Below are 22,972 nucleotides of genomic sequence, written 5' to 3' on the forward strand. Positions count from 1 at the left end.
TCAGCTATTTAGAAACTCATTAAAACAATAGCTCCAAAAACAAAATCCTGGAAGCCTACACAATACTTTAGGTGAGCCCTATTAATCCAATTTTAGAGGTGGAGAACCAGGAAAGAAAAGCTATGTCACTCAGCCTAAACCACAGTGAGCACAGTTTTCAGGGTTGGGCTTTAATTTAGGAACTGGTGGTTTCCAGTGTTGTGGTTAGATAATTAAACCAGATCTTCCTTTTCTCTTGAAGCTAATCTGTGAAAAATGAGTGCTTTCCCTTTAAGAGGTTTTCAAGCATGCATGCAAAGAGGAATTTATGACCTACAATTTATGTAAAGAACTTCCTTTTCATAAATCAATTTATTAAAGCTCTGGAGAAGCTTCCAAAGGCTCTGATCCAACAGTGCACTTAGACGTGTCCATAACTTCAAACAAGTAAGTTGTCCCATTGAAGTGCTTTCCTGGACTGGGGCCAAAGAAAGTGCAGTTCTCCCCTGAGTCAAGGTTCAGATGTAAAATGGGGAAAAATAATTTATCAGAAGTTTAATAAGTTACACAGCCATGGCAGAGCTCTGCCAGCCTTCCACATTAATACCTCAAGCTAATAAGAAATGGCCTCAGGGAGATAATTGCCTCCTTATTGATAGGCTGTGATGAAATGTTAAACCTCATCTGGATGGTGAAGTGTTGCTGGCTTTTCCTAGCAGATCCCAAATCCAGGCAAATGTGAAACTTTGGGGGGGACGTGTCTGCTTTTAGCAATACTCTTGGGGCATAAGGTCCCTTTTGTTCAACTATTACTCACTTCTAAGGATTATCCTTGTAGGAGAACTAAGTGCTGTGATATTTCAAGGATTTGGAGTATTTTGTAAGGCTCTGTAATAGTGAAATCCTTTTGAGAAGAGGACTATTCACACCTTCTTCTGGACTCCTTCGCTAGGAAATACTTGGGAGACGGTACTGAACATAGTGTCACACGCCGCTGGCAGCCTGGCCGGGAAACCACGCCAAGGACAGCTTCTCTAATCTGCTGAAAGACTTGTGTGTCGAGGTCATGTGTGGAGAGCAGTCAGAGGTAACCGGACCTTGTGCTAGCTGGGAGTGTGGAATGAGATGTTAAATGCTAAAAGAAAGAGCAAGTTCCTCGGGAGGAGACGGGAATGTGACTCAAATTAGCAGGGTGACACCTCTGCGTAATGACACGAAGTGATCTTCTCTGCTCTGGCATGCTGGCTCCTGGGGATGCACGGTTACATATCAAGTCTGCAGACCTCCTTTGAGGTTTGCCTAAGGTTGCTGCTCAGGATGAGTGACAGCTGTCATTTCGCAAACACTAAGCTGCCAGATTTAACAGCCTGTTCTGACACACTATAAAAGCCAACAGAATAAGCATCGTGGTTCCAAAATGATACTTACATCTACAATTAGGAAGTCCAGCCAGCACCAGGCATTGGTGAAATACTTCTTGAAGCCATAAGCCACCCATTTCAGGAGCATTTCCAAGACAAAGATGTATGTGAATATTTTGTCAGCATATTCCAGCATGGTTTTTATGTTTTTTCGATCTTCAAGGTAAATGTCTTCAAAAGCCTGGAAGTACAAAAGCTTTATTAAAAACTTCTGCTAAGCTGTATTGGTACTTTAATGTTACCATCAGAATGAGTGCACAGACACAAATAGGTGTAACCCAAACCTACTAGAGGTCTGTTCAGCTTTCCCTTATTGTGGTCAAATGCTCAGCTGCCTCTCTCCTCAGCCTCTACTGGCTGCAGTGACCTGACATCCTTTGAGTGCAAGAGGAGCTCAAGCAGCCTAAACTGGGGAACATGAATCTGTGAGCAGATGCCCCCCTGAGCTTCCTGAGGGTGTCCTGCCTCAGCTGCTGTTGGCTGTGCCACTGCTGTCAGGGAACCTCAGATCATAGAATTATTGAATCTTTAAGGTTAGAAAAGACCTCTACAATCATTAAGTCCAACAATCTGTCCAATACCAAGAATTAGTCCAATCTGTTCAGCTGGCTGTAGACCAACACCCCCAGGTCCTTTTCTGCCAGGCAGCTTTCCAGCCATTGTTCCCCAAGCCTGTAACATTGTCTGGGGTTGTCATGTCAAGTGCAGGACCTGGCACTTGACTTTGTTAAACCTCATACAATTGGCCTTAGCCCATTGATCCAGCCTGTCCAGATCCCTCTTCAGAGCCTTCCTAACCCTTGAGCAGATGGACACTCCCACCCAATTTGGTATCATCTGCAAACTTACTGAAAAGTCCCAGGTATAAGACACCTGTCTTTAGGAGGCAGAATCCAACCCTTACAATTAGTCAAATATGTGCTATTGCTAATGACGACAGATTGGATTATTAACCTGCTTCTGTTATAGAGCACCAGAGTTCCCTGGCTTCAGTTCAGCCAGCACATTTCAGGTAGCTACAGTTATCTGCCTCAAGAAATGCTCATTATTACTCACTTAACAGAACAATTATGTTTTAAAGGTCAAGGCATCTATCTACCCATCTCATCTGTCTCTCTAACTAATCTTATGCATAGCATCGTCCAAGGACTTTCAGTATCTGTATCAAACACAAGCAACTTAATAACCCCTTTAAAATATTTAAGATATAAAATGATACATCTACTAAAATAAAACAAATAAAATTGTCTCGTAATTTAGCTCTCACTTCGCAAGGTACCTCAAGTAAAATGCAGGATCCCACTGTGAGGCTTGCACATATACAGCCTGTTTTGGGGTTTCAATATTGAACAGTGGTTACAGTCTGTTTCCCCTGCTACTCAAGCGACTGTCATGACACAAGCTGCTCCCGTGTCCCTGTACCCTGGATGACTGTATGACCCAAGATTTGATCCCATTGTGTGACCCACACCACTTGGCAGCAAGAAACAACTTTACTTGAGAGGGTCTGTGCTAATCGTTTTGATTACGTGCATTTACATATTTCAAGATCTGTAGCTACTCTCTGAGGAACTTTAAAAAGTTAGCAAACACCCAGTGCCTGGAGATACAAGAAGCGCGTCACTTGTCACTCAAGCAGTCACACTGCTCTTTTGCCTGCCAGGAAACAGTAATTAAACTGACAAGGAAGCTTTGGCAGCCTGTGCCAAAGCTTGTCCATTTGTCCCCACACTTTGGGGTGATGCTTTTGCTGCAACTCCGTCTCCTATCTTGCCTTCAAAACTGATATTTCAAGGGTGTGAAAGAGCTGTTGGAGAAAGCCTAAGAAAACAATACACAGAGAGATTGGAGTTTATCACTTCTTGTAGTCACTCACTCACTTTGTCAGATGACTTGCTGTACTTTGCAATTACTGCAAAAAATAACAACAAACTATTTAAAGTGATTTCTTCCTCTCCCTACTTGGCTCTCCCTATTTTCTACTAACTCGTCAAAAAGTACATTGTGTTTTGTCAACTAGAAGCACAGTGGGAGTCAGGAAGGGGCTTAATAAGGGATGAAAAATAGGCTACCTGAATGCCTCAGGTGCTCTGTGCTTCTATGCTGGCCAGGGATATTACCCAAACAACAACACTCTGGTGCTTTGCATTTTTTCATGTGCACAACAGATGAAATCTTTGCAACATAAAACATCATGGAGAGTTATTTCTTTTGCTTTGCTTTATGTGTTAAAAAAGTTAAACAGGATACCTGCAGTGATATCCACAATTCCTTTTAAAACACAGGGTCCCAGTTTGGCGTTTTATGGTTTAAATGCATAAGAAAAGTTTATGGATCTCTTGTGGTGTATTCTATAGATACATTCTATATCGCTATAGATATATATTGCTATAGGTATGTATTGCTATAGATGTATTCTGATGGTTCAACTGGCATACAAATTTATACTGGCTTTTAAACTCCCTTAGGAAGTGATCATGTCCCAGGGATGCAGTCAGATAAGCTCAGTTTTTGGAAGAGCTCACCCCAGAATTACAGAGGAGGAAAAAGTTGTGTGTTCCCTCCAACATCTCCAAACACTGCAGCTCAGTGTTGATGATTTGCCTGTACACAGAACTGTGCTGGCTAAAGTGAGAATCTTGGAGAAGTAAATGGATAGATGCAATGAAAATTAAGTGACATTTATACTACAGCATTCAGTATCCAAGGCACTTTTAATTACATATGTAAGGAAGTGTATTCATCTGGAGTATATTATAGCGAGCTAGATGCCCCCTTTAAAATGTGTCAAAAAATTAACATGCTGATCCTCAAGCTGGTGCAAAACCTGTCAGGCTCCATTGATTTCAGCAAAGCCATGACAATTTTCAGCAGCCAACTATTTATCCAAGTGTTTCAGTCTCTCACTTTTCATAATGAAGTAAAATCCACTGGGTCAAATTTCAGCCTATCCCCAGTGGACCTAGAGAACAGTCCATTCCTTTCCTTTATGCATCAAGATTTATGTATTTCCATCTTCTTGTCTCCCCACAGAGACTTTCTTTAAACTACACAAACCCAGTACTTCCATGTTTTCCCCTTTTTTTTAGGCCACTGATAATTTGTGATGCTCTCCTCTGGAGTTTCTTCAATTAGCCCGTGTCTTTCCCAAAGTGCAGCGCCCAGAGCTGAAGCCAGTGCTCCAGCTGAGGCCTTCTTGATGCCAACTGGAGTGGAAGAACATGCTTATTTATACAGCCCATCGAGGTCTTCAGCTTTCGTGCAGTGGTACGATGTAGTGCACTCTATCCTGTTTGTTCACTGTTCTCTCTCCAGCTCTTTTAGGTGAATTTACCACACTACTGGTCATCCTGCATTATGCCTTTCTGCCTGTAATTATCCCTGATGAGGTGAAGCAGGAACCTATCCAGGATGATGTTCCTCTTAATATTTAAGACAGAATAATTAATTTGACTGAAATTAATCCTGACCTGCACAAAGACACTGTTAACCTGTGCAAAGCTGGTACTGCCTGCAAATTTAGTAAGTGTAGTTCTTTATCACAGAGGAGAAGATGACAAGTGACCACAAGACCTGGAGAACTCTTGATATATCCATTCACTCTCCACCTGGCTAAAAACCTGGGAGAAATCCCACCAACTTCAGTGACATTCCTGACACATGGAAATGATCCATGTAAATATATGTGTGCCACATGGGAGCTTAAAGCAGCAGCCTCAAACAGAGATGCTTAACTCTTCTAAGTGAGCTTGTGGGGGCTGGAGGAGGGAAGCAAGAAGTGTGGATGAATGACTAGCACAGCAGACTGGATTCAGAGCACAGAGAGAACAAACTCCTCTGTGAAGCCAGACTGAGAAACTGCATGATGGCTGCCATCACTACACAAAGCCCAGGGGGGGAAGGGAAGGGAAGGGAAGGGAAGGGAAGGGAAGGGAAGGGAAGGGAAGGGAAGGGAAGGGAAGGGAAGGGAAGGGAAGGGAAGGGAAGGGAAGGGAAGGGAAGGGAAGGGAAGGGAAGGGAAGGGAAGGGAAGGGAAGGGAAGGGAAGGGAAGGGAAGGGAAGGGAAGGGAAGGGAAGGGAAGGGAAGGGAAGGGAAGGGAAGGGAAGGGAAGGGAAGGGAAGGGAAGGGAAGGGAAGGGAAGGGAAGGGAAGGGAAGGGAAGGGAAGGGAAGGGAAGGGAAGGGAAGGGAAGGGAAGGGAAGGGAAGGGAAATCGCTACATCCCTGGAGCAAAATACAAGCCTCCAGAGGGGAACTACAACGGAGTGGTTACAGGACACTGAAGTAGCGGTTCTGGGATACTTCTTCACAACGGCTTCCTTACAGATTTGCTTTTCAAAATGTTTGCACACCATGATTGATTGCTGTAACAGAAGTTCTCCCCCATATGGTAAAGGCAGGTGAAATCAGAAAAGCAGAAGACCTATTTTAGCCCCCAAAACACTTTGCTTGGAGAATTGAGTAGCTCATAAGATTTTAGAGAGAGCTAACTGGAGAACACCTTCCCTGAGACCCAGACCCACTTTCAACCAGCTAGGAAATTCTGTAGCATTTACCAGGGCTCCGCTGCTCAGCAGGATCATGAATATGATGAAAGTTTCAAACCAGTTGTGTTCGACAATTCTGTAGCAGGTTTTCCGAAGTCTCCACCAAATTTTGCCTGGAAATTTTGTGATGTCCACTAAACAGCATGGGAAGAATCGCACACAAACTGTAAAGGAATGAAAGGAAACAAAGCAATTGTTAGAAAAGCCCATTTAACTCTTAAAGCTGCAATAAGGCACTGCTAAACATGATTTCTTCTGGCAAGAAAATTCTGCATAAAGTCTCTCCTACCTTGCTTTTCTTACCAACTTCTGCTCTGCTTTCCTTTTCTCCCTCTCACTCCATTGGAAAAAAACCCATTAAAAAGCACTTAAAACGTGACCCAGTGATTTCTCCCAATTATTTTTATGATACAGAGTATGTTGTCCATGAGTCACCAGTGCCCTGGGTCGATCCCATTCTGCTAGTGGAGTTCAGGCAGCACTGATCAGGACTAATGCTTCTTGTAGGGTATTACCAATAGTTTCCACATCCTATTGAGTGGAGGAAGGATATTTTCTTGGCATTACAATACCACTAGAATTACTTATTAAAAGTGGCAATCTGTTGAATGAGAGGTGAGGGGAGGAGGTGTTGCAGTGCAGATGGGACCAATACGCTGAAGAGACTGAGACAGCCAAAAGCAGGAACAGATTTTGATCTCTTGGACTTTCCTGGGCTTAAACAAGGCATTGGAACAACTTTGGGAAGGTATTTAAGTATTTCAATGCCCTCTGATGTCAGCAGAAATGTAGATATCTAGTCTCTGTCCACAGCGGGTTCCCCACTGGTACTTCATAACACTTTCTGACTTTGTAATAGTTAAACGTTGTGGTAGTAATGGGGACTGTACATGAATCTTGATAGGCAAAACCATGGCCATTTTTAGTTGTCTTAGCAACATCCATTTGTTATAGCAAAAGGATTTTTTCATTGGGAATGGACAGATCCATCATACCCATTTCGAAAAGTACCATATGCATTGCTTTGTGCTGGCCATGAACTCAAATTGTGTGAGAGGACACCCTGGTAACCCTGACTTGTCTTTTTCCAGGTTGGCTATTCAGCCTTCTGTTGGATAATTTAACTCAAATTTCACATTTGCTGATAGGAATGACCTTCAGAAAGTACTTTATTTCTAAAAAACAAGTTTTTAACCCTACATTTAATCCATGTATTGTATTGAAGGAGACTTAGCTATGGAGCTTTATTGGTCCCATCATGAGAAAAAGAACCTGACAGGCCAACTGTTTCCATAGCTGAAAGGTGGCCAAGGTCACTAGCATGTCTTGAAGTACACAGCAACTGCTCAGAAGTGACAAGAGAAGACATCTCACTATGGTGATGTAATGCAATGTTATTGCAAGTAGAAATAATATTTAGGCAAGGAGGCTGGGCAAGGAAAGAGGGTGAGTGCCAAGGTTACGCAGACAGCAGATGCTGCTAATTCAAGGTGGCATAACTGAGGCGCTTGAGCTGCATGTGATATGTGAGGAGTGTGAGGAGATCAAGTGCAACTCCCAGGATGCCGGGATTCCCAAGCAGCTGGAAGTGGGTCTATGCTGGCAGCAGGCTCTGCCAGGAGGACGAGAGCTGCTCAGTCAGTCTGCTGTGGTCATTTTCTGTAATTTTTTACTATTCTACACCCTTTCTATGGAGCAGCAGAACAGTAGGATGTGACTATTGTGTTTTATACATGAACTGTTCCCAGAGCTCCCTTTTTCCCACATTTCTGAGATGATTGCCCTTCGGTGTATGCACTTGGCTTTATGAAGTTTTGGTAGGGATGTGACAGAACAATAAGCTATTTACACAAAGGTAATGGCACTGTGATGCAAGTAACTAACTGTCCTCTAACTGCCCCCATCAGACAGACCCACACCAGTTTCCACCTTACCACTGCATTCTGGAACTCATAGAAATTCTGGTGTCAGGTGAAATACACGAGTTTATTAAACTATTTGAGAAGGGCATAATGCTGGGAGAAGTTAGAAGTGTAAGGATCATCTCTCTGCCTATTTGTAGCTCAGGTACCACTCCAGTGAAGGAAAGTTTTATCTCTCTAATCATTTCAATGCTGAAACCCAAAAAATTGTACTGAGGGATAAAAGGATATCATGTTAGTCACCACTTTTTTACCAAAACCTCAGAGATGTTAGTGTGTGTGATTTGGATGTATTTTAGGAAGTGGATACATGGAACAGACTTCACACATGAAATACTGCATGGTACCATTATCCCTGAGGTAACATACTCATTGGCAGCTCTGCTTAGAGATGCCCATGCAGTGTAATCCCACCAGCATGACACGACAGAGGGGGCTATCACTGTATCTCTTAGCGATGCTGCCAGAAAACTCTTACGCTACTTCTTTCCCCACAGCTTGTATGGACATTAACAGCTTTTGGCTATCTATTTCACACTCTGTACTGTTACACAGGTACATCAGCCATCTCATTGCCACCTCAGCTTTGGATCAGGAAGATCAAAGACTTGGGCTCAGATCCCTCATTTGTCAAGTGATCAGACTAATGGGTAGGCTGTTCACAACCTAAGTATGGATTTCTTGTGCTACCCAGAAATGCCCCTTTGTACTGGCAGTAACCACTTTTAGCAGAATAAACCTTCCATGAGCCTACCTTGTTCAATTTGGAAAAACAGTCAGGCTTCTTCTTACTTAAAATGCTTGTCCAGAAACTTTTCCCTCTTTTCTCCTGTTACTTCCCAGATGGATAGTTTTTTAGTCTTTGAGACAAGTGCCCAGGCTCAGCTAGTAGCAGGCATGACATGCTCTGTCATGCTCTTACAGAGTAGAAATGCACTGTAAGTACGGTTGGAAAAGGTTAGGATGTTCCAGGAAGTGGTTTTCCCCACCATAATACAGTTGGATGAATCATTCCCTGGAGGAGTCTGCCTCTGTCTTTCCACTACACAGGGAACCTATGTGATTACCTAATTAGCCCAGGCACAGCTAAAATTAGGGGATCACCTTCAAATTAAATAACAAGCAGGTCAGCATGAGATCTAAAGTCACTTCATTTGTGATGGAAAATACTTACAAAATGGTAAAACCATTCTATTGCTGATTCAGTCGGCTTCTGTCTGATAATCTACAGGTGCAGAGAGGTATTTTTAAAGACAGAAAGCCAGCTAGGACCATTAATCTTTTTTTTTTTTTTAATGCTTTTTGATGGCTTTCGTGCAATTACGATCTGAAAAAAAAATGTCCTAGTTACTGACAGTAATACCTTGAAAAATCCAAAATAGCTTCTCAGATGAGTCAGCCCAAAATCACAGCGCTATTAAATCCCATGCTTTTGATTGGGCCCAATTCAGAAATGTTTAGACCAGATTCTGATACAATTACTAATGTCAAGTAGCACTTCCGTGAATAATCATGCTGGTTGCAATTCAGATGAAATGCTATTTTTAACTATTCATAAATCAAACAGAAAAAAAAGAAAACTGTAAGGAAAAAAAACCCCAAACCCAACTGACCACACACAGGTCTTTTAACGAATCAGTAAAGTTCTATTTCAATTTAAAATATTCTGATTTCCCTCACTGACTCTTAGTTCGTGCCTGTGCTTTGCTGGACTGTCTCGTAATGCCGGTAGCCTACTGTTCTGGTGACCTCGACCCAAGCTTAAGTGCTGACTTAGAAGCCTCATATAACCCAACAGAAAAGTTTACATGACTTTGCTCGGCATTCTAACAAGTTTTTTTCTTTCCATTTCTGTGAAATCAAAACCATTCTGATGTGTCTAAGGCATGACCTGGTGAGGATCTCAGCAGCCATTAGCTCCAGCTGGCTTCTACAACAAAGCAGGTGGTCAGCAGAGCCCAGCTTCAGGTTTTGAAAGCTATTTACTTTATCCACACAAAGATGACTATTCATTAACACCTTTTAGCACAGCAAGTGTCAAGGTAGGAAGAAACCCTTCAACGTTTCTTCTAACAGCGTTAGTCATACTGCCTTGTCTAATAGATTCGTGCTGTCCCCCTGAAATCAATGCTAGCAGGGAACGGGTTGTGCAGAAGCAGCTGACCACCCTGTCATTTAGTCAGGGCTCCGTTTTGCCACTGTAATTCATGTTGGGCTACATCTTTTTTGAGAAAAATACCTGACCCATTTCTGCCATGGCCTTTTGGCTAGGTGGTTACTGTCCAACAGAAACAGAACAGAATTTAAAGTTTCCCCAAAGGGTTGAGTTATTTGCTGGTAAATCAGTGAAGCTGTACTGAGCTGCATCAGTCATCAACTTGTCCAAGAATGACAACTGTTTTCAATTCCTGTTTGAACATTACTTATCCTTTCTCATGAAACAGAGATCTGTTTACCAAGAAATCTTTCTAAATGCATTGGTATGCCACAATATTACAATATTATTTAATTTTGAGGTTGTGGGGTTTTTTTTTATAACAAAGGAACTTTTTCCTTTAGATACTGGGATATCTTAAGGCACAATCACAAACTTCAGATTGAAATGTGTCCTAAATGCAGGTGTGACAGAGAAAGCTCTTATGCATTTACCAAAAAAAAAAAAAAAAAAAAAAACCCAAAAAAAAGGCAGGAGGAATTTAATTTACAATGCCTTTTGTGTAAATGTTCCTTTGGTTCCACATTCACATTTTCTAGCCTGGTGCATTATAATCATGGAGCTGTTAGACCTGATTGCATTACCTTGGAGCAGTGGGGAAAAAAATCTCCTCGTAAATGTGGGAGGTATACTGCAAAAACTTCCCCCTGCATGCATGTCAGCCAAGCCTATTAACTCCAGGCTTATGTGGAATGACTTTACAAATCCACTGCTTGTCCATGCCAGCATATACATCTAAAATTTGCATAAAATTATTCATCATGTTTTGGCTGCATTGGGCTGCTGATTCTTTTCAGTAAACTGGGAAGCCCAATTAATTTCTCCTGTCCACTAAGTCCAGCGCCTTGTGTTCGAATGGCAGTGATAATTCAGCTACTTTTACACCATAATTCACAATTATTGGGGCATTCAGTTTTGGAACAAAGCAGTATTTTGCTTAGCTCTGAATGCTGGTTACAGCATTGATTGGTTTGACATAATGAAAATACAGCTTCCTCAGCATAAACTCAAGCAGGCAGGTATTCATAACATGGTTTTAAATATATATCTGTCTGCCAAGCTGGGTGTCTAATGACTGGACTGGCTAGCTGTGTGTGCTCAAGCAAGAAAGCAAGCCTGGTCATACTCCCTTCCTAAGACCCCAGCTGTCTCCTCATGCTCGAGGGAACATGATCTCTGCAGAGCCTGCTTATTTAACCCCTTTCTCATATTCAGGCCCCAGTAACCAACTGGTATGCATGGCTGGAGTTTGTACCATGCAGCTCAAGGGCTGACACAGCAGAGGTCTGCTATCACTGCCTTCAGCACTTGGGTGCCCTAGACAAACATGATGGTTTGAGTCTTTTGTGTGCTACAAGTGGGTGCTGCCAATAGAGCATTGGATAAAGCCATGGTCTGCCAGGTGATTTCACTCTTGCAAAGGCTTTACAAAGGGTATCATCTTAGAGCCCATTACAAATAATGATGTGAAGCCTTGAAATAAAGGCAATGAGTAGCCTTGTCCTTCACTGAAGTCAGCCCTGCTTTGAGCAAGGGGGTGGAAAAGCTGGATCTAGGCATCCTGTCCAACAAAAATTAAGTTAATTCTGTTCATGTAATAGGACTGTAAGAGTTTTATGACGTCTGAAAACTGTATACAACATAATGCTAGCATGGCCTTCCTGATGGAAAACAAAATGCTGTATCTCAGATACTGCGATTAGAAGAAAAAGATACCTTAAAACTCCGGTTTGTTTTGTGATATTTTCCCCTAAGGTGACAGTTAACATGTTCTGTTGGGCTTAGTTAGTTTTTACTCAGCTTTTAAACATCATTTAAACATGCCCACAGCTCAGTTTAGACCCGTTCAGTTCCATGATCTTGTTTGAGCGCCTTTTTTTTTTCTGCTTTTTTGATTTCTAACCAGCCGCGAACTGCGGTTGGGGGAGGGCGTGACGCAGCTCCCACCGCTAATCAGAGTAGCTTCACTGCAGCACATGGCATTTTCCAGTTGCGATTTTTGCTCCTACATGGTCACATGAAAAATGGGTTGCCGGCGCCCTTGGTGTCACGAGTCGCAGTCAACCGCGCGTTGAGCAAGGTAGCTCGTTCTCGCACGACCAACTGATGATACTCTATTGAAAGCTTTGCCAGCGGGCTGCCTCCGGGGAATTACGCTCCAGGACTCGGTGAAAACTTTCTCCTATTAGGGTCAGGGAGAGAGGAGCGTGCTGGGGCCAAGGGGCTCTCTTTGGATGACCTTCTGCAAGACACAGAAGAGAATGTCCAACCAGATAGCAATTTTTGATGCAGAGAACGCATACCAATGGAGGTAACAGAACTGGAGTGTTGCAAGGCATCTGGAGGGAAAATACCCAAATAGCTGGCATTGCCTAGATGTTGCTTTCCCATCTACTGGCAATGTCTCCATGTCTATCAGGTTTTTCCCAGCAGAACCTGCTATCTGCCAGAGCTGTGACCCTACCTTGGCTTCACATTTCCTGACTAAAGAATATTCCCCATTGACCCTAATCAAAGCTATTTTGAGATGATAACGAAGTAACAAATCTCCCCAAGAAAAATGACCTATGGCTAATCTGGGTCACCCAACTCCGGGAAAACTGTGACCTCAGCAAACTTTCAGCAACTATTTCAAGAACATGCATTATCTTCATTGCCTTTGTTATCTGAAAAAGGGGGCTGAATCGGGAACATATTTGTTCAGGACACAACCTATGCTGGGTGTATTTAGAAATGTCATAGTTTAAATTCAGATAGCTGGTGAGCTAATGGGGTAAGAACTTAACCCTTCCCTCCACTCTTCATCTCACCTAATCTTCTTTCACAAGTATTAGCTGGTCATTCTTCCAAATATAGGCAATATTGTTGTAACTCTGTATTACAAGCAGTAAAGGCAACACTAGATAAATTTGCCCTGTGCTTGCCCTTCAACAATTCCACTTCAGTATTTTATAATCTTGTCATATCTTAGCTAATTAGACTGTTGCTCTTTTGCTTGATTGTTTTTTGACTAGACTGAAATGATAACTGCATGAGGTTTAACTGCAACAGTAAGTTTGAGTAAGAATATTAGAATGTATTTTTAATAGAAGAACATTATAGGAAAACACTTTATTTCCCTGAATAAATAAAACCAAACATTAATGTCCTTGCAGGAAGAATTATTTGGATTTTCAATGTATGTCACTTTGACTTGAAATTTTATTAGTGAACATTCACAGGTCAGGTTTATGTATTTTTGCCAGACCCATGAGGACTGTGATCAGGGATACGATCAGGAGGAATGCGTGAGCAGGGATGCTCAGGGGAAAGGGAGCATGAGCCAGCAGAGTGGATGTAGATCAGGGCAAGCTTAGGGTTCAGCCCACAACACACTTGTTTCAACATTTCTCTGCTGCCAGGATGATGCATGGACTTCACAACTGCCTTAAAGCTTCCACTGACCCATCTAGAAGAGCACCACTTGCCACTGCTACCCTGTGTACCATTCACAGCAGTAGAGAAGGTCTGACAAAGTGACATGGTCCTGCACCATGGAGTTTTGGGCAGTTCTTGTTATTTTAAGACAGAGCACATTACAAAGTGCTCTGAGAATGCTTTGAGTGCAGGGCAGCGCACTGAATGTAGTGATGGGTTGTGTAATGCCCATCTTATTTCTTTTAAAAATTGGAAGAAGATCACAGCCAACCACAGTTTCAGACTGTGGCCTCTGACTAGCACCGGTCTTACAGCATTGGCTTGTTTAAGCAATTATAATATAATTTATCATGTTGCAGGGCACCACATAGTGTGCTGCTCACTAGCCTCGTTAAGAAATATATTGTGAAAGAATGAAAACACCAGATCTAATTTCTAAAATGTTATTGTATGGGCCAGAATAATTACAGCATAGTACCATGCTTTCTTCCGTCAACTGCATTAATTTTTGGCAAGCGCTTTTAAGCAGAGCTGCCAAAAAAATGTTTAGATCCCAGGGACATTTGTAAGCCCTGCAGGGCTCCTTTACCTCATTCAATCATCTTTCTCACACATATAGAGATGCACATTTTTGCTGACTTCAGGGGCATTCGTATACCCAGCAAATCATTTCTGTCTGATCCCATCTGAGCAGCTCTGTTTTTATTTATAATAATCCTTGAATTTTCAAGGGAATGGACTATCATTCAGCTAACCCTATTTTTCCTAATGCAGATTTAAAGGAAAATGAGGAATCCGACTGAGATAATATTTGGAATAGAAATCACTCCGAAAAAGTTACTTCAGATGTTATTTACCTTATGGATTGACTTTAAAATAGATCTTCTGATGTAGCTGGGTTTTAAACCTGTGTTTTGGAGCACGTTGTTGTTAAAAATATAATAACATGCTGGCTTATTTGGGTACTAAAGGCAGTTATGCAAATGTAAATTGTTGTTATCTAAAATATTCAAGTAAAATACTCTACTTCACACATGCCTGGTCAGATGAATGTTGCTGGACATGCTAATCTTAATCCTCTTTTTTTAAACAAATGGTAGGGATTCCCTGGGACTTACAAACTCTGCAGAGAGTTTCTGTTAACTGCCTATATATATGTTTAAGCAACAGAAACATCCTGATCTGGTTAGTTGCCTACCAAATTTGATCATGTGTACAAATTAGAAAGCAAAAATTTTCATTGGCCAAGTTAGAAAAATCAATGTTAAAAATAAACCTTTCTGTCACACATGATGATGAAAAATGCCTAGCTCATTAGAAGCAGCGCAGCCACTGAGACCATGCTTTTGGCTTATCTCACCTCAAAAATCCAGAGACTGATGTTAACAAGTGATTCAGAGCATGTGTTTTGTGCATTACAGTATCTAAGAAACGCAGTCCATCCAGTGAAATACTACTGCAAGCAGCCACAGCAACATGGTGTGAAGGTGGAAAGATGTTCCCTGAGAGAAGAAGAGGTTTCTCGCCTCAGCATTGGGGTGAAATATGCAGGCCCTTACCTTCAGGGAAGCAATCTTCAGGCTCCATCAGCTCCTCAGCAAACTCAGGGATTTGCTCCAGAAGTTCTGCAGGATTTGTCAAATCCACTGTACTGCCTTCAGAAAGACTGATTTCATCAAGCTTGTTGTCAACAAGAGCAAAGATGAGGAAAACAAATTGATCAATCGCCCCAAAGGAAGTTTTTATTCCACTAACCAATATCCCACCTACCTAAAGCAACCACGACAGACATTGCCATGCACTTCCCACAGTGCCCACTCCTGGTGTGACAGCTCTGCCTGTGCTGTGGTGAGCTAACAGTTGACCCATCAATATGAACAACAAAAACTTAACACGTAAAACTGCCTTTTAAAACAGAAGAGAGGCAAAGTGTAGGAAGACAGTGAATAACCATTGAATATTAATGGTAGGTGGAAGCTTGGAATGACAGAACCACTCATGATTTTAAGGCTTGCACATCCTGAAGGCTCATACCTTCAGATGGGGGTGGGGGTGGGGGGAACAGAAGTGGGACTTAGCTCTTGAAACACTGAAGGATGAATTTTGATGGCCTGTGTTCCATTCCTGCCTCTGGGGCCTCATTCCTGAGGCTCCCCACCCACAGATTATGGGTGAAATCCATATGTTGTCAGTCAGGACCATGTACTGCTCCCTGCTGCCACAGCTTCTCCGCCAAGATGAGTAGAAGTCTTTCTGTCAACTGGGTTCGATCACACGATGCTACAGGCATACCTATATGAGAGGGCTCTTCCACCTGCTCATCTAAGTCTAACTTGTTCCCTCTAGGTGGTGTGGCCCCTTGCCTTTTGGTCATAGACTTCTCATCTCAGGGTGATGTAGGAAGCCTTTCAGAGGTCTCTATCACTCACCTGAAGTATTTTACACCACTGCCTTTGGCACATTTTTTAAATTCAGCCTTTCTTAAATCCTCCACTGCAAAACAGGGACAAGAATATTCCTGTTCCTAAAGCATCAGTTGTCTCATCTATTTAGAGCAGTAAAAGAACTCTGAAGTAGATGTGAGTAAAATTTTCTGGGGAATATATTATCTTAAAAAATTGTTTTAGAGGCTATTGGAGAAATTGGGCTAAATACAGCACAGGGACTTGATAAAAATCTTACATGGTAGGTAGAATTTTGACTAAATTTGCTGTTGAAAGAAATGTGTTCATATATCAGTGAAATATGAACTAGAAATTTTGTTTCAAGTAAAACTTTCTTTTAACAGAATCAAAACATCTGTAGAGGAAAACAGGAATATATCCCACTCATATTTTATTTTACTAGACAAGAGAAAACATTTCTAGTTTGTTTTAGTCCAAAATTGTATCTTACTTGATTGTTCAGCTTGGTCACAAAAGTGAAAGATCTGAGATTTGCCTAGCACTGCTCCAAGTTTCTTTCTGATTGGATCAGAGCACTGTCTGACATAGGTATGCAACACCAAAGCTGGTATCTTCTACGAGTCCTATCAATGCAAAATATCTATGGCCAGGAGCCAGGAGAGGTGGGCTATTTGTTAACTGTCTTATTCTGTTCTCTGAGCACCTGCCAAAATCTTTTTTGTGCAATACTACTGTCTTCATATGAAAAAATGAGGACAGTAATAGTTACCCATCCTTTTAAACCGCGTGTGTTATATGAGAGATGGCATGTATGCATAAAATATTATTTTCATGATAAAGATGGTGATGGAGTTAAGAGAATAGGCACAGGGGGCTAGAGAATAGGTACAGCTTTATATATTTATTATTAATGCGAAAATGGGCCCTCTGTTTTCCAGTAGACACAGTCAATGCAAAATTTATAGCTGAATTCAAAGAAACGCTGAACCTGGGGTAAAATGAGCAAGACTGAACATTCCAGCAATGCTTGCAAGCAGGGATGGAAGCTACTTGTTTGCAATTAGCTGCAGCATCCAGAAGGTCATAGTTTGGCTAGGGTCTTTAATGCTCTACTCAAAAGGACTGCAAACAATCGAGAAGAGACCTTTTAAAAAGAGAGCTAGAACAGAAAGCACAGGTCAAAGACATGGATAAAGCTTCTAAAAAATCCATATTTAGAATGCAGCTGTTGTACAGAGCCCATTTTCTACAGACTACCAATGGTATATGATGGTAGAAAAAAAAGTCATACCAAGTTTTAGCACAGTCCAAACTTTCTGATACTGTTCCTTAGGGAATGCAGTTAATCATTAGCCATTCTGTTATGAAGACATCAAAACAGATCACTAAAATAGTCCTAAATCATAGTCCTAAATCATAGACAGCTGTAGGATGTAGAAAATAGGGATTCCAATGAGAAAAGTATCCTGGTTGGATATAATTCTTACCAACAGACAGAAATGAAAGAAAACTGTGAGAATAATGTCAGCTCGATAGCGTTGTCAATGAGAGAGCTGTATTTAGCAGAGACAGGTCAGGAAATTCACAGAACACAATAAGGTGCAATTATAACAGTCTACAATGAAACATCTTAAAGAACCAAGAAATCTTGAGAGTTACTTATCAGGAGGAGTTTTCAGAAAATATTAGAATCCATCAGCGTCAAAGGGAGATGGGGAACATGCAAGACAAGACAGGATTTCTTCTGAAAAGCCTTCAAAGAAGAAGAGGCAGCAAACATGGGAGTCAGAAAACACTAGACACGGGTTTGAGGGTGCAAACTGGGACTAGAAAAGAAGGAACCATATGTATGAGAGAGGAGGGAAAGATTAGGAAAGCTTGTGGGAAAGAAGCAGAGGTTACTCTTTGCCAGAAAGGTTAAAAGGATTAAGAAAGTTTTCATGAAAGCAGTAATGGAAAGAAAAGTGCTGGAGACATAATAATAATTGATGAGGGAGATGTAACTACTCAAAATTCAGTTGGCTAAGAAAAGATGCTCTTTTTGAGAGAATCCAACAAGGGAATCAATAAAAAGAGGCAGAGGGGAGGGGAAGCCTGTTAGAATTATTACAAATGCACATAGAGAAATATCTAGAAAGCCAGGAACATATGCAAATCAGCAGATTTGGTATGGCATAAAGGGATCAGATACACCAAGTTAACACACCATTAGCAATCAGTATTGAATGCTCAAGAAAAACTGGAAACAGCCCAGGAGAGCAGCAATAAATAAACACAATACTGAGTTTAGAGAAGAGGAAAAGGGAATAATCATGGGAATCACAGATCACTAAACGCTTGCTGTAGCATGTGATTAAAGTAAATTAAATAGAGACTCAAAGGAGAAACTGAAAGTGCTTTCTCAGAGAGAAATGTCACAGAGATGTAAAGGCAGTGAGGTGGTTCTCCTGTATGTTAAGGGACCATGCACGGGTGCAAAGAGTGCAAAAGAAGGCAAAAAGGACAAAATAAAATTAAAATCTCCTCTTTCTCTCTTGGAATAAGTGAGTGGAGGCAGAGACAATGGGATCCACCAGAAGCCACTTTGGGAGACCTCCCAACTGGTACATAAATACCTGCAGGGGGTAGTTTTTAATGTTTTTAATGTGTTTCTGGACGTAGTCGATGTTTTAAGTACCGACACAGGGTTTGCACACTCACTTCTTGTGTGGTAAATTAGTGGCAAATTGATCTGAATGAGTCCTCCAGAAACCCTTTAGGAGTGAGATGCTGAGATCTCATTGAAAGTTGATGTTTGCTCAAGGCTTAACTCTCTTATCTGGTTTCCTCCCTCCCTCACTTCTGAAGATCACAGACTTATTCTATCAACTTGACATATGATATATAAACCTTAAGAAAATATCTGGATGGCTATTATAGAAATGTCTACTTTCAAAATAGAGTGTAATTGGCTTGGATTCACCCATTGCTATGAGGAGAAAAGCCATCCTAAAGACCCAAGTATAACACAAACTTTGTCTTCAGAGGAGATATGTAGAGATTAGAGTCAGCATTATCTTCACTAAAGATATAGAAGAGGTGCTGACCAATATAATCCTCATGTTAGCTGATAACATTAAATTGGAGAGTATTGAAACCAAGGAAGCAGAAAGGAAAAGAGAAGTGAACCACGGAGAGAATATAGCAAAATAGGACTTGTCTCAAAACAGTGCTAAAGAGAGAGTTCCAGGAAAAATTTTAATGGAAATCCTGAAAACCTGGAGGAACATTAAAGAATTAGACATGATTTTGCAGTAGGATATAACAATGCAGTAAACTAATATGAGAGCATCATGTCTAGATAATGAGATACTATTTCCTTTCTTTATGGTCCAGTGGAAGATGTGTTTGGAATGTTGTGATTACTCTTTTGGCAATACAACTCCAAAAAGAAACAATTGAGGGAGTTGCAAGAAGGAGGTAAAAAAAAGTCAGATAAAGGGCACAGAGATACTAATTTACAAGAAGTAATGAAATCAAATTAAATGAAAGTGGCGTGTGAGTGAGCGGGTAAGCCAAAACAAAGCACACAACAGTCTATTAAATTAAGTGATATTAATTAATAAAAAGATAATTATAGGTAAAATTGATAAAAGAAAATAATGAAATGGTACTTTGAAAGACAAAAAGAAAAATAATATTATTTATTTGGTAAATAATGAAGTCTAAGTTGCCTGATACATTTAAAGGTAGATTCCACAAAGCTGTAAAAATATTTTATGGGGCAGTGTTTTGGCAGAGAAATAAACCAGTTTCTTCCCTGAGGTCTTAACCATTGTGACACCAACGATTCTGCTTCTACCATGTTTTTCTGATGAATTATATAGGATGAATTTTTAATCATATAATGTATCCTTTACTAACATCAACAGTGTTTTATTCACAACACATTCCATGCTTCCTGTTATTGACTGCATCACTCAAAGCCCTGCCTCTTGGGCATACCAAATCCATGAAGTTACTTCCTCACAGTTGCTGGCTTTATTTGGTCAGTCGCAAGTTCTTGGGACATTCATCAAAAAGATGATTAGCGTGTCCTTGTGCGCCGGCACAAAGATTACTTTTGAATAGGAGGACTTTAAGTATGTAATGTCCATGCAAGATCTGGCCTTCAAAAATAGCATCCTTTGGGCTTTGCTCTTTCATGTTGGTATTCATAGCCTCATGTGAACTTCCGTTTGATTTCAAGTCATCCCTGGATTATTGCCATATTCCTCCACCTCTTTCTAAGCAGCCGCAAATAGAATCAATTATACTCTACTATAGAAAGGTGACATTTATGTTCCAGGACCCTTTGAAAGTTGAGGGAGGAAATGGGGATTATTTCTTTATCACAATGTTACTGAATATATCAGGGCTAGTATGTTCCTCTTTTATCATGACATTTCGTTACAGCACTAAAAAAGGATGTCGTTCTCCAGCCTCCATTTTAGGATCACAGGGTTTATTTATCTCAAAAAGACTTTTAATCAAGAGTGATACCTCATCCCCTGAGCAAAAATTTCCAAAACCAGTTTTCTAATTCATCCTAGTTACAATGGTTCGTCTTGTTATTTTTAAAGTTTTGGGCTTGTTTGGTAAATATATCTATAAATTTTTCCTGAAACTGAGATATCAAAAATTTGAATCTCCTTCCTCTAAAGTTCAGGACTTTTTCTTTCTGAAGTTCAATATACCAAGAAGTATTCTGGCAAGGATATCTCCTTAAAGAAATGCTTCATGGCTAGAGGACTTCTTGGTTATGTGTGTGGAATTTTGCTCACCTAAATGTACAACTCACCTAGTTATGCTGGGTTCCCTTTATAGCCAATCGAGAGAAACAGGCAGTTTTGGCAGTTCATTCATCTGACCTCATTTAAGTGTAGATTTCAGTCAGAGATGAGACACATTTATCTAGCTATATTGGCTCCAGATCCTCATTGACTATAAAAGGGCCGCAGATGACAAGTTCAGGTGCAGTGGTGTATGTTTAGTTGAGTAAATTCCACTCCATATGACAATATGAATCAGCAGACCTGGAGAAAATGAGTTCTGACTCTGTGGTGGCTCTGTTTCCTGTTGTCCTTTCAAGATTTCTCCATGGAATTGCTCCTGCTGGGCACAAATTTGCCAGCTGTTTTATAGCAGCATTGGGAAAGTTGTGATGCTTGTTGATATTGTGTCATCTTCTCCCTTTCATTAATTCAGTCTTTCAAAAGCATCACTGGTTCTAATCTCAAGGAGCTACAGAGTTCCCCAACCTCCCAGGACATCACCTAAACTCCACAGTTCCTGATTTCAAAGATGAGAATCCATCAGTCTCTATTGATAAAGGCAAACGTTATTGTCAAGAAAATGCTAAATCTGAATGGGAAAAAAACCCCAGCACATCAGCAAGTTGGATTCAGGGAATTTAAAGCATGAGGTAATTTGGTGTACATTACAAATACATGTATTTTTGGTATTCATGTTTCTAAGGACATGATCCTACAAGCTGAAAATAAATGTCAATGTGTAGACATTGAGAAACAATGAGTGAGTTGAGCTTTGGCCAGCCTCAGCCGAACTATACCAAGGCTTACTGTTTAGTTAGTACCTTCATGTCAGCTCCTTAAATTGTTGAGCTTTTCTTAGGTCTATGTGCTAACAGGAAAAGAAATGGTAATCTGTGACAGATAACAGACGCCCTCCGGTGAACCCAAGGTACCAATCTGCCAAGTCAGCAGATGCCACTCTCAGAGCTACTTTTCAGTGGGAAAACACACACGTATTTTTTTAAAACCTCTTGGAATCCCATCATAATTTATAACACGCACTTTCCAAGCTTTCATATTATTCCTATAATAGCAAAATCCTCTCCCTTACTAAGACTGTAATGCATACTACATACTATTGCTTTCCTCTCGCTTGACAAAACCATACAAGTCATAAAGCTCACATAAATTGGTGACATGCACTACAGAGCTGGTGCAAGGAATTGCATGCAGTATCAGGTAGGAAAGTTGTTTCTGTTACCTCTTTTTGCCCTACTGGAGGTGGCGGCTCAGCCTTCAACTGCTTATCCACGTGCAACTCACTTAACTCTTCACAAATCTCAGAGTTTTGACTCCGGACGCCTGGGCTTTGGCATCGCTGCCCCCTCAGCTGCAGCTGTTTTTCCTGCTGGAAATAATCCTAGATGGGTTTATTTTCCTTTTCTTTGATAGCATGCTTATTTCTTAAGGAGAGCTCCCCAGCTAGAAGAGAAAATAGCCTGGACTATACTTGTCAGGGCACAACATCTTAAGGAAAATAGTAAGGAACAAGATAACGTAAGCTTATGCTGCAACTTTTGAGCTTTAGCAACTGGATATATCAAGATATCTGTCTGTAGAAAAATGGAAATACAAATAGACCAAAGTTTTTTTCAGCTATTATTGCTGGGGCAGGAGGAAATACACTTGCGATGTCCATTCTGAGTCTGGTTTTGAGACACAGGCTGCCTCTGGTGACCCAAGGCACATGAAAGGGATCTTGCAATGCAGTTGAATAACTGAGGTGTGTACTCTGAAGTCACATGAACAGACAGTGATATTCAGCGTTACCGGTGGAGAAAGGCATGAGTGCAATACCTGACACTGTGCTATAAGTCTGCTTGAAACAGATGTGCTCAAGAGAAGACCAGACATAGATTGAAGAGGAGGAAAATGTAAAGTTCACAAGAAGAGATAAAAGGTATCTTAAAGTAGAGGTGGAAAAACTGCAGGTAAACACATAAATGTATGCAGCTCCTATTCAGCAAAACACTTAAGACTACTTTGCACCCACTGATGCCAATGGAATTAACCACACGTTGAAAGGAGAGCGCATCCTTAAGTACTTGGCTAAAAAGGGATGGACTCTGGAATCAGAGCAATAATTTTATTTTTTTCTGCAAACACATCTGACTGGACCCAGTGCTAGCTAGTATAAGTGGTGCCATTAAATCCAGCCACTTCTTCCTGGGGTGATGATTACTGCTGCTGAGCTCTCTAGAAGTACTCCCAGGACTAATGGCAGAGTACGTTTGC

At 41.0% G+C, this 22,972-nt stretch overlaps 1 protein-coding gene across 4 annotated transcripts in view; it reads right to left on the reverse strand.

Annotated features, from left to right (window-relative positions):
• SCN5A (sodium voltage-gated channel alpha subunit 5) overlaps positions 1–22,972 on the reverse strand; it is a gene marked incomplete at both ends in the record, with an annotated part of 175,248 nt that overhangs the window by 33,207 nt on the left and 119,069 nt on the right. For 2 of the 4 annotated variants that reach the window (XM_084260116.1, XM_084260114.1), the window contains 4 exons: positions 1,408–1,581; positions 5,956–6,110; positions 15,060–15,180; positions 21,939–22,085. In XM_084260116.1, coding sequence (XP_084116242.1) covers positions 1,408–1,581; positions 5,956–6,110; positions 15,060–15,180; positions 21,939–22,085 — 597 coding nt within the window. Of the gene's footprint in view, positions 1–1,407; positions 1,582–5,955; positions 6,111–15,059; positions 15,181–21,938; positions 22,098–22,972 lie in introns of all 4 variants that reach the window. The other 2 variants (XM_084260115.1, XM_084260113.1) reach the window with 2 other exon arrangements.

This window comes from Gallinula chloropus (genome assembly GCF_964237585.1).
Source record: "Gallinula chloropus genome assembly, chromosome: 2".
NCBI classification, from domain to species: Eukaryota; Metazoa; Chordata; class Aves; order Gruiformes; family Rallidae; genus Gallinula; species Gallinula chloropus.